General features: G+C 48.2%; 1 protein-coding gene across 1 annotated transcript; it reads left to right on the plus strand.

Annotated features, from left to right (window-relative positions):
* The first annotated feature begins 9,505 nt into the window (after positions 1-9,505).
* On the plus strand, positions 9,506-17,481 carry ENSA (endosulfine alpha). Its single transcript, XM_075283111.1, has 3 exons — positions 9,506-9,672; positions 14,374-14,499; positions 16,649-17,481. The coding sequence occupies exons 1-3, from the start codon at positions 9,616-9,618 to the stop codon at positions 16,817-16,819; spliced, it is 354 nt and encodes a 117-aa protein (XP_075139212.1). The 5' UTR covers positions 9,506-9,615; the 3' UTR covers positions 16,820-17,481.
* The last annotated feature ends 201 nt before the right edge of the window (positions 17,482-17,682 follow it).

Here is a 17,682-nt window from a genome sequence, read left to right on the forward strand (position 1 = left end):
GCCCCCCCCCCTCCATTGAGAGTCTGAGTGGTACAGTCCATCAAACAGGAAGGCTCTTTTGCTCTTGCATCATTCCATGTACAATTTGCAGGGTCTGAATCAGATCACATCACTGAGCAGAGAGAAGACATAGGATGGCAAGGAAAAACTAATAAAGTTAATACTGGCTGAAGTGACAATATACAGTATACAGTCCTATGAAAAAGTTTGGGCACCCCTATTAATCTTAATCATTTTTAGTTCTAAATATTTTGGTGTTTGCAGCAGCCATTTCAGTTTGATATATCTAATAACTGATGGACACAGTAATATTTCAGGATTGAAATGAGGTTTATTGTACTAACAGAAAATGCGCAATATGCATTAAACCAAAATTTGACCGGTGCAAAAGTATGGGCACCTCAACAGAAAAGTGACATTAATATTTAGTAGATCCTCCTTTTGCAAAGATAACAGCCTCTAGTCGCTTCCTGTAGCTTTTAATCAGTTCCTGGATCCTGGATAAAGGTATTTTGGACAAACAATTCAAGTTCAGTTAAGTTAGATGGTCGCCGAGCATGGACAGCCCGCTTCAAATCATCCCACAGATGTTCAATGATATTCAGGTCTGGGGACTGGGATGGCCATTCCAGAACATTGTAATTGTTCCTCTGCATGAATGCCTGAGGATTTGGAGCGGTGTTTTGGATCATTGTCTTGCTGAAATATCCATCCCCGGCGTAACTTCAACTTCGTCACTGATTCTTGAACATTATTCTCAAGAATCTGCTGATACTGAGTGGAATCCATGCGACCCTCAACTTTAACAAGATTCCCGATGCCGGCATTGGCCACACAGCCCCAAAGCATGATGGAACCTCCACCAAATTTTACAGTGGGTAGCATGTGTTTTTCTTGGAATGCTGTTTCTTTTTGGACGCCATGCATAACGCCTTTTTTTTATAACCAAACAACTCAATTTTTGTTTCCCAAAATGAAGCTGCCTTGTCCAAATGTGCTTTTTCATACCTCAGGCAACTCTATTTGTGGCGTACGTGCAGAAACGGCTTCTTTCTCATCACTCTCCCATACAGCTTCTATTTGTGCAAAGTGCGCTGTATAGTTGACCGATGCACAGTGACACCATCTGCAGCAAGATGATGCTGCAGCTCTTTGGAGGTGGTCTGTGGATTGTCCTTGACTGTTCTCACCATTCTTCTTCTCTGCCTTTCTGATATTTTTCTTGGCCTGCCACTTCTGGGCTTAACAAGAACTGTCCCTGTGGTCTTCCATTTCCTTACTATGTTCCTCACAGTGGAAACTGACAGGTTAAATCTCTGAGACAACTTTTTGTATCCTTCCCCTGAACAACTATGTTGAACAATCTTTGTTTTCAGATCATTTGAGAGTTGTTTTGAGTAGCCCATGATGCCACTCTTCAGAGGAGATTCAAATAGGAGATCAACTTGCAATTGGCCACCTTAAATACCTTTTCTTATGATTGGATACATCTGGCTATGAAGTTCAAAGCTCACTGAGGTTACAAAACCAATTTTGTGCTTCAGTAAGTCAGTAAAAAGTAGTTAGGGGAATTCAAATCAATAAAATGATAAGGGTGCCCATACTTTTGCACCGGTCAAATTTTGGTTTAATGCATATTGCACATTTTCTGTTAGTACAATAAACCTCATTTCAATCCTGAAATATTACTGTGTCCATCAGTTATTAGATATATCAAACTGAAATGGCTGTTGCAAACACCAAAATATTTAGAACAAAAAATGATTAAGATTAATAGGGGTGCCCAAACTTTTTCATAGGACTGTATATACTGGAGGGCTAGGTGTATAATGAATGAAAAGATAAATCATGGGGTTCTTCTTTAAGTAAAGAGAGCTCTCCACCTGGATCAGGTATGTTACTGCCCGGGATGCCCTGTGACTTTTAATCACTGTGATGTCACAGTACTGAGATAATAGACACAGTGATGTCACAGTACAGGGATAATACACACAGTGATGTCACAGTACAAGGATAATACACACAGTGATGTCACAGTACTTTGAAAACAGATACGGATGTATGGCAGCTTACCTGTGTCATCCCTACTGCATCACTGAGCTGATCCCCTGGCGATGCCAGTAACATTGAAACATTCAGTTGGCCTTGACCCCACTGACCATCTGGAATCCCTGGTATGAGTGTACATGGTATGAGAAGGTGACAGGCAGGCTGCTTGGATCTCGCTATATCTTCCCCAGGTTTTTAACTCCTGTGCAGTCCAGTGCGGGTCTGGAGTAGGCCTCGGCTCCAGGTGTGAGTCCTTGGCTCATTACTGGGTCAGAAAAAGGCTGTAGATCCGTGGAGTGAGAGGAGATGGTGGTTTTGTTCTGTAACCCTAAATACGGTGAGACAAGGTTGTGCTTGTTTTGTTCCTGTGGCTGGCAGTAAGCCACACGTATAGTTAGGTTAGCAGCTCTGTTTAGTTAGTTGCTCAGACGAGCAGGATTTATTTTGTTTTTGCCTGAAGTTAAGGTTGTATTTTGTTTTGCTCATTTTGTGCCTGAAGTTAAGGTTTATTTATTTTCCTGTTTTTCTAAATAAACCAGTTTTCTGCATATTTTGTGTCCCTGTCTTTGACTGTTTGGGTCCGCACCACTGCTGCTCCCGAGTTACCTTCCGCACAATGGTCACAAGTCACCTACAACTTCCCCAGGACAGTTGAAAATTATTATTTGCCAAAAATGATCCCAAAAGTGTGTACCATAAGGTTATGTTCAAAAAGGGTAATAGAGGGGAGCATTTGTGCACCCGTATTGTGGTTTTATAACCTGATCCCATGGATGTTGTTAGTCCGGTTCATTTTTTTTCCCTATCAGTATGCCTTTGCAGAATGGGAGGAAATCCACACAAACACAGGGAGAACATACAAACTCCTTGCAGATGTTGTTCCTGGCAGGATTCGAACCCAGGACTCCAGCGCTGCAAGGCTGCAGTGCTAATCACTGAGCCACCGTGTTCATTATTATTTATAAGCTATGTTCAGCATAAGTCAACAATAAGAGATCGGTGGGGGTCCAACATCCGGGACCCCTGCTAATAAGTCTTGTGAAGGGGACACAGCTGCAGTACCTCAACCCACCACAACAAATCATATGGCAAGTGAGCAGTGTGACTCCTGGCTTGTGACTATTACCTGGAGCCGTGCTGTCCTAGGAACAGCTGATCTGGAAGAGGGCAGATGGGAGGAATAGTTTTATAAGATTACAGTTCGGGTATTTTCAGGCTTGGGGGTACTGAGTGTGTGTGCTTTACTTTGTTTATTTTTAGGGGTCTTGATCCCCAGGGGGTCTGATCCATAGTACAATATACTGCAGTGGGGACATTCATACACTTCTATGTGCTGCCATCAGAATCAGTAGTGCAGCAGCCCTCAGGCCTGAGGTGTGTATTATGAGGTTCTGCAGCAGCTGAGGTGTGTGTTATGAGGTTCTGCAGCAGATGAGGTGTGTAGTATGAGGTTCGGCAGCAGCTGAGGTGTGTATTATGAGGTTCTGCAGCAGCTGAGGTGCGTATTATGAGGTTCTGAAGCACCTGAGGGTGTATTATGAGGTTCTGCAGCAGCTGAGGTGTGTATCATGAGGATCTGCAGCGGCTGAGGTGTGTATTATGAGGTTCTGCAGCAGCTGAGGTGTGTATTATGAGGTTCTGCAGCAGCTGAGGTGTGTATCATGAGGTTCTGCAGCAGCTGAGGTGTGTATCATGAGGATCTGCAGCGGCTGAGGTGTGTATTATGAGGTTCTGCAGCAGCTGAGGTGTGTATTATGATGTTCTGCAGCAGCTGAGGTGTGTATCATGAGGTTCTGCAGCAGCTGAAGTGTGTATCATGAGGTTCTGCAGCAGCTGAGGTGTGTATCATGAGGATCTGCAGCGGCTGAGGTGTGTATTATGAGGTTCTGCAGCAGCTGAGGTGTGTATTATGATGTTCTGCAGCAGCTGAGGTGTGTATTATGAGGTTCTGCAGCGGCTGAGGTGTGTATTATGATGTTCTACAGCAGCTGAGGTGTGTATTATGATGTCCTGCAGCAGCTGAGGTGTGTATTATGAGGTTCCGCAGCAGCTGAGGTGTGAATTATGAGGTTCTGCAGCAGCTGAGGTGTATTATGAGGTTCTGCAGCAGCTGAGGTCTGTATTATGAGGTTCCGCAGCAGCTGAGGTGTGTATTATGAGGTTCTGCAGCAGCTGAGGGTGTATTATGAGGTTCTGCAGCAGCTGAGGTGTGTATTATGAGGTTCTGCAGCAGCTGAGGTGTGTGTTATGAGGTTCTGCAGCAGATGAGGTGTGTATTATGAGGTCCTGCAGCAGCTGAGATGTGTATTATGAGGTCCTGCAGCAGCTGAGGTGTGTAGTATGAGGTTCGGCAGCAGCTGAGGTGTGTATTATGAGGTTCTGCAGCAGCTGAGGTGTGTATTATGAGGTTCTGAAGCACCTGAGGGTGTATTATGAGATTCTGCAGCAGCTGAGGTGTGTATCATGAGGATCTGCAGCGGCTGAGGTGTGTATTATGAGGTTCTGCAGCAGCTGAGGTGTGTATTATGAGGTTCTGCAGCAGCTGAGGTGTGTATTATGAGGTTCTGCAGCAGCTGAGGTGTGTATTATGAGGTTCTGCAGCAGCTGAGGTGTGTATTATGAGGTTCTGCAGCAGCTGAGGTGTGTATTATGAGGTTCTGCAGCAGCTGAGGTGTGTATTATGAGGTTCTGCAGCAGCTGAGGTGTGTATTATGATGTTCTGCAGCAGCTGAGGTGTGTATCATGAGGTTCTGCAGCAGCTGAAGTGTGTATCATGAGGTTCTGCAGCAGCTGAGGTGTGTATCATGAGGATCTGCAGCGGCTGAGGTGTGTATTATGAGGTTCTGCAGCAGCTGAGGTGTGTATTATGATGTTCTGCAGCAGCTGAGGTGTGTATTATGAGGTTCCGCAGCGGCTGAGGTGTGTATTATGAGGTTCTGCAGCGGCTGAGGTGTGTATTATGATGTTCTGCAGCAGCTGAGGTGTGTATTATGATGTCCTGCAGCAGCTGAGGTGTGTATTATGAGGTTCCGCAGCAGCTGAGGTGTGAATTATGAGGTTCTGCAGCAGCTGAGGTGTATTATGAGGTTCTGCAGCAGCTGAGGTCTGTATTATGAGGTTCCGCAGCAGCTGAGGTCTGTATTATGATGTTTTGCAGCAGCTGAGGGTGTATTATGAGGTTCTGCAGCAGCTGAGGTGTGTATTATGATGTTCTGCAGCAGCTGAGGTGTGTATTATGATGTTCGGCAGCAGCTGAGGGTGTATTATGAGGTTCTGCAGCGGCTGAGGTGTGTATTATGATGTTCTGCAGCAGCTGAGGTGCGTATTATGAGGTTCTGCAGCAGCTGAGGTGCGTATTATGAGGTTCTGCAGCGGCTGAGGTGTGTATTATGAGGTTCTGCAGCAGCTGAGGTGTGTATCATGAGGTTCTGCAGCAGCTGAGGTGTGTATTATGATGTTCTGCAGCAGCTGAGGTGTGTATTATGAGGTTCCGCAGCAGCTGAGGTGTGTATTATGAGGTTCCGCAGCAGCTGAGGTGTGAATTATGAGGTTCTGCAGCAGCTGAGGTGTATTATGAGGTTCCGCAGCAGCTGAGGTCTGTATTATGAGGTTCCGCAGCAGCTGAGGTCTGTATTATGATGTTTTGCAGCAGCTGAGGGTGTATTATGAGGTTCTGCAGCAGCTGAGGTGTGTATTATGAGGTTCTGCAGCAGCTGAGGTGTGTGTTATGAGGTTCTGCAGCAGATGAGGTGTGTATTATGAGGTTCTGCAGCAGCTGAGGTGTGTATTATGAGGTTCCGCAGCAGCTGAGGTGTGTATTATGAGGTTCTGCAGCACCTGAGGTGTATATTATGAGGTTCTGCAGCAGATGAGGTGTGTATTATGAGGTCCTGCAGCAGCTGAGATGTGTATTATGAGGTCCTGCAGCACCTGAGGTGTATATTATGAGGTTCTGCAGCAGATGAGGTGTGTATTATGAGGTCCTGCAGCAGCTGAGATGTGTATTATGAGGTTCGGCAGCAGCTGAGGTGTGTATTATGAGGTTCTGCAGCAGCTGAGGTGTGTATTATGAGGTTCTGCAGCAGCTGACGTCTGTATTATGAGGTTCTGCAGCAGCTGAGGTGTGTATTATGAGGTTCCGCAGCAGCTGAGGTGTGTATTATGAGGTTCTGCAGCACCTGAGGTGTATATCATGAGGTTCTGCAGCAGCTGAGGTGTGGATTATGAGGTTCTGCAGCAGCTGAGGTGTGTATTATGAGGTTCTGCAGCAGCTGAGGTCTGTATTATGAGGTTCCGCAGCACCTGAGGTGTGTATTATGAGGTTCTGCAGCACCTGAGGTGTATATTATGAGGTTCTGCAGCAGCTGAGGTGTGTATTATGAGGTTCCGCAGCGGCTGAGGTGTGTATTATGAGGTTCTGCAGCAGTTGAGGTGTGTATTATGAGGTTCCGCAGCGGCTGAGGTGTGTATTATGAGGTTCTGCAGCAGTTGAGGTGTGTATTATGAGGTTCTGCAGCAGCTGAGGTGTGTATTATGAGGTTCTGCAGCAGCTGAGGTGTGTATCATGAGGTTCTGCAGCAGCTGAGGTGTGTATTATGATGTTCTGCAGCAGCTGAGGTGTGTATTATGAGGTTCCGCAGCAGCTGAGGTGTGAATTATGAGGTTCTGCAGCAGCTGAGGTGTATTATGAGGTTCTGCAGCAGCTGAGGTCTGTATTATGAGGTTCCGCAGCAGCTGAGGTCTGTATTATGAGGTTCTGCAGCAGCTGAGGTGTGTGTTATGAGGTTCTGCAGCAGCTGAGGTGTGTATTATGAGGTTCTGCAGCAGCTGAGGTGTGTATTATGATGTTCTGCAGCAGCTGAGGTGTGTATCATGAGGTTCTGCAGCAGCTGAGGTGTGTATCATGAGGTTCTGCAGCAGCTGAGGTGTGTATTATGATGTTCTGCAGCGGCTGAGGTGTGTATCATGAGGTTCTGCAGCAGCTGAGGTGTGTATTATGAGGTTCTGCAGCAGCTGAGGTGCGTATTATGAGGTTCTGCAGCAGCTGAGGTGTGTATTATGATGTTCTGCAGCAGCTGAGGTGCGTATTATGAGGTTCTGCAGCAGTTGAGGTGGGTATTATGAGGTTCTGCAGCAGCTGAGGTGTGGATTATGAGGTTCTGCAGCAGCTGAGGTGTGTATTATGAGGTTCTGCAGCAGCTGAGGTGTTTATTATGAGGTTCTGCAGCAGCTGAGGTGTGTATTATGAGGTTCCGCGGCAGCTGAGGTGTGTATTATGAGGTTCCGCGGCAGCTGAGGTGTGTATGATGAGGTTCTGCGGCAGCTGAGGTGTGAATTATGAGGTTCCGCAGCAGCTGAGGTGTATTATGAGGTTCCGCAGCAGCTGAGGTGTGTATTATGAGGTTCCGCAGCAGCTGAGGTCTGTATTATGAGGTTCCGCAGCAGCTGAGGTCTGTATTATGAGGTTCCGCAGCAGCTGAGGTGTGTATTATGAGGTTGTGCAGCAGCTGAGGTGTATTATGAGGTTCTGCAGCAGCTGAGGTGTGTATTATGAGGTTCTGCAGCAGCTGAGGTGTATTATGAGGTTCTGCAGCAGCTGAGGTGTGTATTATGAGGTTCTGCAGCGGCTGAGGTGTGTATTATGATGTTCCGCAGCGGCTGAGGTGTGTATTATGAGGTTCCGCAGCGGCTGAGGTGTGTATTATGATGTTCCGCAGCGGCTGAGGTGTGTTATGAGGTTCTGCAGCGGCTGAGGTGTGTATTATGAGGTTCTGCAGCAGCTGAGGTGTGTTATGAGGTTCTGCAGCAGCTGAGGTGTGTATTATGAGGTTGTGCAGCAGCTGAGGTGTATTATGAGGTTCTGCAGCAGCTGAGGTGTGTATTATGAGGTTCTGCAGCGGCTGAGGTGTGTATTATGAGGTTCTGCAGCAGCTGAGGTGTATTATGAGGTTCTGCAGCAGCTGAGGTGTGTATTATGAGGTTCTGCAGCAGCTGAGGTGTGTATTATGAGGTTCTGCAGCGGCTGAGGTGTGTATTATGATGTTCCGCAGCGGCTGAGGTGTGTATTATGAGGTTCTGCAGCAGCTGAGGTGTGTATTATGATGTTCCGCAGCAGCTGAGGTGTGTATTATGAGGTTCTGCAGCAGCTGAGGTGTATTATGAGGTTCTGCAGCAGCTGAGGTGTGTATTATGATGTTCCGCAGCAGCTGAGGTGTGTATTATGAGGTTCTGCAGCAGCTGAGGTGTATTATGAGGTTCTGCAGCAGCTGAGGTGTGTATTATGAGGTTCTGCAGCAGCTGAGGTGTATTATGAGGTTCTGCAGCAGCTGAGGTGTGTATTATGAGGTTCTGCAGCGGCTGAGGTGTGTATTATGAGGTTCCGCAGCAGCTGAGGTGTGTATTATGAGGTTCTGCAGCAGCTGAGGTGTGTTATGAGGTTCTGCAGCGGCTGAGGTGTATTATGAGGTTCTGCAGCGGCTGAGGTGTATTATGAGGTTCTGCAGCAGCTGAGGTGTATTATGAGGTTCTGCAGCAGCTGAGGTGTGTATTATGAGGTTCTGCAGCAGCTGAGGTGTATTATGAGGTTCTGCAGCAGCTGAGGTGTGTATTATGAGGTTCTGCAGCAGCTGAGGTGTATTATGAGGTTCTGCAGCAGCTGAGGTGTGTATTATGAGGTTCTGCAGCGGCTGAGGTGTGTATTATGAGGTTCCGCAGCAGCTGAGGTGTGTATTATGAGGTTCTGCAGCGGCTGAGGTGTATTATGAGGTTCCGCAGCAGCTGAGGTGTGTATTATGAGGTTCTGCAGCAGCTGAGGTGTGTTATGAGGTTCTGCAGCGGCTGAGGTGTATTATGAGGTTCTGCAGCGGCTGAGGTGTGTATTATGAGGTTCCGCAGCAGCTGAGGTGTGTATTATGAGGTTCTGCAGCGGCTGAGGTGTATTATGAGGTTCCGCAGCAGCTGAGGTGTGTATTATGAGGTTCTGCAGCAGCTGAGGTGTGTTATGAGGTTCTGCAGCGGCTGAGGTGTATTATGAGGTTCTGCAGCGGCTGAGGTGTGTATTATGAGGTTCTGCAGCGGCTGAGGCCTATCTCATGCTTCTCTACCTCGATGTGTTCCAGTATATGTCTATGATAACCTGCTGTATACCGTATATACCGTATTGCCCCTCCCTCCCCGCACCGCGCTCTCCTCCATGGCCACACTGACAGCACAGACAAGGATCTCTGCACACTGATGCATCTCTTCCATGGCAACAGAATCCAGTCACGACCTATTTCTGATTGGCTGCCCTCGCTCCCTATCCCGCCTCCACACCCTGCCGCGTCCTCTCATTGGCCAGGTTCGCTTCCGTCCTCTTTCGCTATTGGTCGGCTATGACGTCAGCGCGGCCTCTGGTTGGCTCCTTTTCCTTTCTCCTGGGATAGGGGAGAGGGGGGCTCCCCGACCAAAGGCCGTGACGTCAGGCGCGGTAGTCGCCATTTTGAAGCGGAGAAGTCGGACGGACAGGGGCGCACCGTGGGAAAGTCGCCGATATCGTTCGCTGCTCTCTTCCCCCGAGCTGCTATAATGTCGGAGAAGTACGAAGGGGACGTGCAGATCGAGGAGACCGGCGAGGAGAAGCAGGTGAGGGCGCCCTCTAGCTTATGAGTAATGGTGGCAGTGGTGCCAGACTGCAGAGATGGGGTGTAGGGGGCTCTTAGGGACTGCGCATGCGCTCTCAGAGTCCAGGCAAGGGGGTAAAGGTGTGCCAGCCAATGTGAAGGCCAATGGATCAGCATTAGGTGGGTGCTGTCGGTGCATTTGGGTGGGGGGGTCACCTGAGGGCCCCTGTCTGCTGCCATGATTGTATTGGGGTTACCAATACATGTGCACACACCTACAATTGTATAGATATGTATACGCCTGTGTGCATATATATATCAACATCTGCAATGAAAACCATATACATGTGGGGGATGGGATCTGACAACCGCCCTTTCATGTCCATGGCTGGTGGGTGTCACGTTCACAACCCCCATCCTGCGCTCTACAAGAACGTGAAAACCGCTTTCTAATATCTCATTCCTAGGCTGAGCTATGACACCTTGAAGTTACAGGCCCCAAACCTGAGGCTGCACTACTGACAGATCCTGATCACGTGACCCATTCTGAATTCTACGTCTCATGGAGGTCTGGTATGGATTGTATTCTCAAATACAGCCATTTCTGCATCCAGTGACGGCGGCTGTTCCTTAATAACAGCTTGACTTCAGAACAGGGTGTGATGTCATCAGAATCTCTCAGTAGTGCAGCCTTAGGCTTCAGGCCTGTAACTTCAAGTGGTTGTATTTCAGCCTAGGAGAAAGATATTAAAAAACGGATTTCATATTCTTGATGTGTATGACGGGGACTAATGGTGTACGCCTAGTGGATGGGTAGAGGAGGGAATACGGATAATGTGAATGTTTTATGGTTTGGTTTTTTTGGACTGGAATACGTTCCACTATTTGAATACACATTTCTTAATGCAACCCCCTGATAGTCAAAGGTCTGGTGCTGATTTGTTCGCCATCACCCCATGTCGGCTAAGGATTAGGTATACCGGCCAACGTGAGGTATGGAGTGAGCACTTCTCTCCCCTCCTACTTGTCCGTTTTCATAAATACAAATATCTTCCTTGAAATAACAACTGTGCCGTTCCTCTGTTATTCCTCCTGGAAATGCGTCAATAAATTGACTACTGGGTATTACCAGTTTGGGTGCCATGTGCAGTCTGACGCTGCCCGTATTAGACCGTGCAAGGCCACGCCCACAATTGGTAACGCCCAATATATTCGCAACGCGGAGTTCTAAGAATTCTTCTGTTGTGCGGACTCCAGGTATTTCCTACCAGAGGTGTCGGGATGAGCCCCTGCCTACCTGGTGCCTATTAGAGTAGTGGTATATTTTGTTTGTCCGGGGGGCCTCATCAGGGTCTAAAGCCGTGTTGTGACTATGACTAGAGATGAGCGAACACTGTTCGGATCAGCCGATCCGAACAGCACGCACCCATAGAAATGAATGGAAGCACCTGTGACGCTGACTTTGCCGGCGGCCGCTTAACCCCCCCGCGTGCCGGCCGCTTCCATTCATTTCTATGGGAGCGTGCTGTTCGGAAAGGGCTGTTCCGAACAGTGTTCACTCGTCTCTAACTATGACATCTGCAAACACACCCCTATAAGTAAACCCTTAAATTAGACATAACAGGAGGTCTGATGGGTCCACTTTAACCCCTTCCTTATATCGGGCACAGTAATGGTCTCTTGGGGTCTGACACCCAGCCCCCGCACATACCAGCTGGATGTCGGAAGCTACTAGAGCTGCGCTGCGGTCCCTGGTGCCATTATGCCCATCCATTAGCCTTTTGCTTTGGGAATGGAAACCCCCTTTAATAGACGCACCCACGCCTATGTGTCAGGCATTCACATAGACACCAATTCCCTTACGTGGGGCATTCATTAGGGTGCGGGCAGTGATCTAGTATTGGGACTGACATCACATGTCACTTCTTACCCCTAGATCAGTCTCATGCCGTCTGTAAGATGTCAGCAAGAGGCGGCCATCGCACCCGATCACACCTGTCCTGTAGTGAGCCGTGCATGGTCTGAACAGGTTGTTCGCTTTTGGGAGGAAACATGGTGGTTGTAATAATAAGGTGTTGTGGATCCAGTAGGTGGCGCTGCCTCCTGTACATGACCATGTGCATTGTCGGTGTGCTTTTGACATACTGACGCCTACATTTCTATGACTGTGTATGTGACTGGGGCAAAACACGGGACATGTTCTATTCCTGAGCGGGTGGTTGGAGTGGGCACACATGGTTTATAGCCACATGCCGATATATCATGGCCTGGCTGCATGTGCACACTTGTAGCCTTAATATGACACACCACTGGCCATGTCCATGTCATACCATGTGGGTTGGGGTTGCATGTAGGAGAGGCAGAGCTGGTCTCCGGTGGGTGTGTGTTTGCAAGGACGGGCCCACCACACTGGACAGCTAACTCTTCTGGAACCCTGACAGCGCCACCTACTGGCTCTACACCTCGCCTTATAAAACATGCTTTCATCCCCCGTGCCCACCTTTGGCAAGATGGGGGGGGGGGGGGGTTACAAATCTCCCCACCCCAGCAGAGTTTCTGGGAAGATATTGTAGGTCATATTTGGTGCAAGGACTCTTCTTAAGCTGAAAACGCATGACAACCCTCATACTGTGCAAATGTGGGCATGGAATCCTCCACTTGACATAGTCATTGTAAGGGGGTGTTCACACTTGCGGTCCTGTGCACCCTGTGTCCGCGTTTCACTCGCCTTACAAACTCTAGTGGTGAGTGTAGGTACTGCAGTATAGACTTCAATAGGGCAGCTCTGCAGTACCTACACTCACCACTACAGTGATCAGTGGTGCTCCCGGATGTTGGATCCCCCCCCATATTGAGGGCCTATCCTATTTGGGGCCAGAGAACCCCTTAAATGTCTCGGTTGTCAGTTTGCGAGGCATTTTGGACCGGACAGACTCCCTGTAAATAATAAGAGCCCCGCGTGTCCTGCAGAAAATAGACAAAAACAGATTGAGTCATTCCATAAGGGGTTAACGCTAATTTATCCTCCACACTCGCCCTGGCATATTAATATCAGTGTAAACACCCATGGGGCATGTACTCGGGGCCGGTGACACGCAGGGTGTTGGCAGCCACCCCTTGGGCTCGCGGCTGCTGGTGTCACATCACATGAAGCTGCCAGGAAGGCACAAAGTTTATGGCATTGTTATGTCTGCGCTGTCCTGTTACACCGTGTACACGCGGCTACGTAATACTGCACTATGGCTTATATATAGGCACGGCAGGGTTCTCTCCAGGGTTCATGAAGGAGCCATTGTGGCTTGTTGTCAAGTGCTGTGTTATGGAGATATTGTCCCCTGGAAGCAGCACTTATGTCTGTGCGTACGTGTGTGTGTGTGTGTATATATATATATATATATATATATATATATATATATATATAATGTACACACAGATCTGTAAACACGGCCCCACATTGGAAGCACGTATGATCGTGTGCATGGAGTCTAAGGGTCTGATTGGTGAACTCTGAACCCTAAGACCCCGCCAATTGATATTTAGAACGGCGGTCCCGTATTTCTGGTTATGTACGTGTGCTGTACCCTGTTATATCCACCAGCGCTTTAGAGAGGAACGCTTCACCGCTGCTCTACTGATATGAGGACACAGGACCCCCAGTCTTGTAATCGACGTGGGACCCCCACAGATCAGACACTTACGCCTTATCCTGCAGTGAGGTTATGTTTTAAGCTTTGTACATCCCCCAAAAAACTTGCATCTTGCTGTCCTTCAATCAGCCGATCTGTGTGCATAAGTCATCAATATGTATGTTCTAGAAAACCCCGTTAAAAATTAATGGGGTCGTTTCCCCTCTCACCTGCCCTGTTCTCTGGCTGTAGATCCCCGGCACAGACGTGTAGTCCGGGGGGCCTAGTTTCTTCTATGTCGGGACTCTTTCTCAGCAGGATACAGCTACATCTTGGTTTTTGTGGGGTTAATATTAAAGGGGATTTCCAGGCTGAACATATTGATGACCTATCCTAAGGAAAGACTAATACCAGATTGGTGGGGGTGGGATGAGCTGCAGTAACTCAGTACAGCCACTACACATAGAACAGCGCTATCTGCTTCCTGCTCCATTACCTGCTATGTAGGCAGTAAGATGGTTGCACCCTCCCAGGACTCCTCTTTAGGGCCGGGGGTCGGGCCACCCTCCTCATTACGTCTCTGTAACACTGCACAGTAATACCCTTGTGGTCTGCATGAGGGCGCCACCACCAGCTGCTGGGGTCTGATAAGAGGGAACACTGCCAGAGAGACAGATAAGTGATCAGACGCGCTTGAGGTCCTCTGCTGGGTGCACCGACCGCCTCTCCAAAAGTCCCTGCTCAGTAGGGTGGTGCTTGTGGTTGAGATTAGTATTGAGGTTTTCCCAAGGGCCGATGTTGCACTTGTTCACACATGGCAGACTGTCTGGCCTGGCTCCATCTGCACTTTCTCTCCTCCTTAGCTGCCGTTGCTTTGACTAAATATCATTTGGACACTTAGAGGGTCATCTCCCCACTCAGGACGCCCTCTGTGGGGTGGGGAGGCTCAAAAGATCGCGGGTCGTCCATGGTCACATGGAATATAATGTAATACCGCATTTGACCTGTAGTGGCTGCTGCAGGGAAAACACAGAGCTACTTTCCAGCAGCCAGGATCGACACGACTCCTCATCCTCTGTTCTGTCTCTTTTATCCAGGACTCCCAAGAGAAGGAGGCAGTAACACCGGAGAAAGCAGAGGAGCAGAAGCTGAAGGCCAAATACCCCAATCTAGGGCAGAAGCCGGGAGGCTCCGACTTCCTTATGAAGAGGCTTCAGAAAGGGGTGAGTGTTTACGAGCTGAGTAATGGCGGGTATTGTGGGTGAGATGGCCTGCTCTACACAAAGGGGCTGGCTGGGGTTAGTGTTTTACTTTTCCAAAAAGGGCCCCACTCTTGTCATTAGGCAGTGTCTAGTACCTGCGGTATTTAGTAGAATATGCCTGAGCTGCAATGTCAGACAGTGTCATGGTGAAAACTGCATCTCCTAAACGCAAGTCATCAGAGCAAAGTCTGCACAGAGACCGATCAAGCAATGAGCACTAGAAATTCCATCTGTGAAGCCTAGAGAACAGTGCGCGCAGCTCTGGAGTATAATACAGGATAAGTAATGTAATGTATGTACACAATGACTGCACCAGCAGAATAGTGAGCGCAGCTCTGGAGTATAATACAGGATAAGTAATGTAATGTATGTACACAATGACTGCACCAGCAGAATAGAGAGCGCAGCTCTGGAGTATAATACAGGATAAGTAATGTAATGTATGTACACAGTGACTGCACCAGCAGAATAGTGAGTGTAGCTCTGGAGTATAATACAGGATAAGTAATGTAATGTATGTACACAGTGACTGCACCAGCAGAATAGTGAGCGCAGCTCTGGAGTATAATACAGGATGTAACTCAGGGTCAGTACAGGATAAGTAATGTAATGTATGTACACAGTGACTGCACCAGCAGAATAGTGAGCGCAGCTCTGGAGTATAATACAGGATGTAACTCAGGGTCAGTACAGGATAAGTAATGTAATGTATGTACACAGTGACTGCACCAGCAGAATAGTGAGTGCAGCTCTGGAGTATAATACAGGATGTAACCCAGGATCAGTACAGGATAAGTAATGTATGTACACAGTGACTGTACCAGCAGAATAGTGAGCGCAGCTCTGGAGTATAATACAGGATAAGTAATGTAATGTATGTACACAGTGACTGTACCAGCAGAATAGTGAGTGCAGCTCTGGAGTATAATACAGGATGTAACTCAGGATCAGTACAGGATAAGTAATGTAATGTATGTACACAGTGACTGCACCAGCAGAATAGTGAGCGCAGCTCTGGGAATGGTAAAGCTGCTTTGTCGATCGATCTATCGCCCCATGATCATTACATCGCAGCTCAATCTCCCCGGTATCAGATCCTCCAGATATATTTCCTTATAGTAATCTGATGGCCGCCAGCAGGTCATCTTATAAGATAGAGTAATATCAGCAATGTTTCCAGGGATTGACGGCAAGCAGAGATCTAAAAATAATGGTGAGATACCGAAACACAAAGGGGGAATTCATTGTTAGCGGGATGATAATGGGCCACATGTTTGGCACAAGGTCCTTTACACCTCAGACTTCCCAATCTACACCTCTCCTGCCACCGTCTGCAGATGTGGGCAAAGCAGGGATCAGGGTGGGCTGAGGTGGGAGCATCTACAGGACAGAATTATTAAAACTTGTGCCAATTTCTTGGTGTGAGTTGTGTTCTGCCGCGGTGTCTCGCTACTCTTTCAGCGAAAATGTAGTAAGAGTCCTCCAGAACCGCTGTGTGCTAGTGGTCTGCTACCAGCTTATATTGGGCGGTCCTCTCACAACCTCCACCCTCGTACTGGGTCAGATTCTAAGGTTTGGGGCAGTAATGTTAATACTGGGGTATAATACATGTTTTTATACCCCCACAATGTGCAAAATCAACTATGGCTTGTATGGAGATCTCTAGACTAGACTCAGGCTTATGTATAATAAGAACAAAAACACAACTGTTACTCACCTCTCCTGGTCTCTGGAGCGACTCCCTGTTGTTTTCGGGTCTTCTGCCAGATGTCCGCTGAGGGTCAATCACGTGGCGTTGTGATGCAAAGACACAAGCCTGCCAACGTTGCATGACCCATGTGACCACTAAGGTCCAATCACAGGCCTCAGCAGTCCCTGATAACATTTAGAAGACCCGAAGACAGCAGGGAGTCACACTGGAGCTCAGGAGAGGCGAGTAACCCTTTGGTAAAAAATATTAGATATGGGTATCCTGTGCTTGAAAAGATCTTTTTCTTATGGGTTTAATATTAGGGGGCAGTGTAGATGAGGGCCCCCCCCATATATTTTCCTTGTATACCCCCCTTATATTATGAGGTTCAGCTTCTGTCATAAACCTTTGTCGTTGCAGCAAAAGTACTTTGATTCGGGAGACTACAACATGGCCAAGGCCAAGATGAAGAACAAGCAGCTGCCCTGCGCCGGGCCGGATAAGAACCTTGTCACAGGGGACCACATCCCCACGCCGCAGGACCTTCCACAGAGGAAATCGTCACTGGTGACCAGCAAGCTAGCAGGGTAGCCGACCCCTCGGCCCCGGACATGTCCGCCCTTCACTGTACCATAGAGCTGAGATGGCTGGACTCTCGCATAGACACGTCACCTTGCCAGCACTGGAAGGGGCCGGTGCCTCATTGTCCTGCAATGCCACACTGGCCGTCCCATCCAGTGACTGAGATACGCTCCAATCGCTTTTTCGAAAGAAACGCCGCAAGCCGCCGCGCGACTAGATATTTCCACGGGGGTCGATGGACAATGTGTGACCAGTTCTTGGTGCAGGAAACAAAATACCTGACTGTTGTTATATAGTGTAAGATATATCTGAGTTTTGCATTCCTTTGTGTGTGTGTGTGACACCGGCATGCCAGAGACTTGTCACATGGGCGACACCACATTTCCCGGGACGCCTACGTCGGCCATTCGCAGCTCCGAGGTTGTGAGACCCCGGCATCGCTCGGACTGAAAAAGGGGCAACATGGGAACTTGCTATTGTGTAAGATAATCGTGTGAAACCTTCTCCACCATATTTGTGAGTTACTAGGGGTGCCGGCGGGGGCGACAAAACCCTGTCCTTAGGCTTTGTCTGTCTCTCTGTGCACATGGTACATTGTGATGCGCCCTGGTTTATAATGCCACAATGATTTACTAAGTAAAACTGACATGTTCACAGTTTTAAAATATAAACCCGTGGTGGTCCGGAGCCTTCTTATTGTATGTGCTGCTATACGGGGGGCCGATACATTGTCACAAGGCTGCAGCTGTGTTATGGACTGATCCCTTTGTCACCCATGGTTCTAGCAATAGTCATGATGGCTTATGTGTCCGTTCCAGGGCTGGCATGTATATAGGTTACATCACTTATATAGTCAGTGACTACAGCAAGGA

Source organism: Leptodactylus fuscus, chromosome 7, assembly GCF_031893055.1.
Source record: "Leptodactylus fuscus isolate aLepFus1 chromosome 7, aLepFus1.hap2, whole genome shotgun sequence".
NCBI lineage: Eukaryota > Metazoa > Chordata > Amphibia > Anura > Leptodactylidae > Leptodactylus > Leptodactylus fuscus.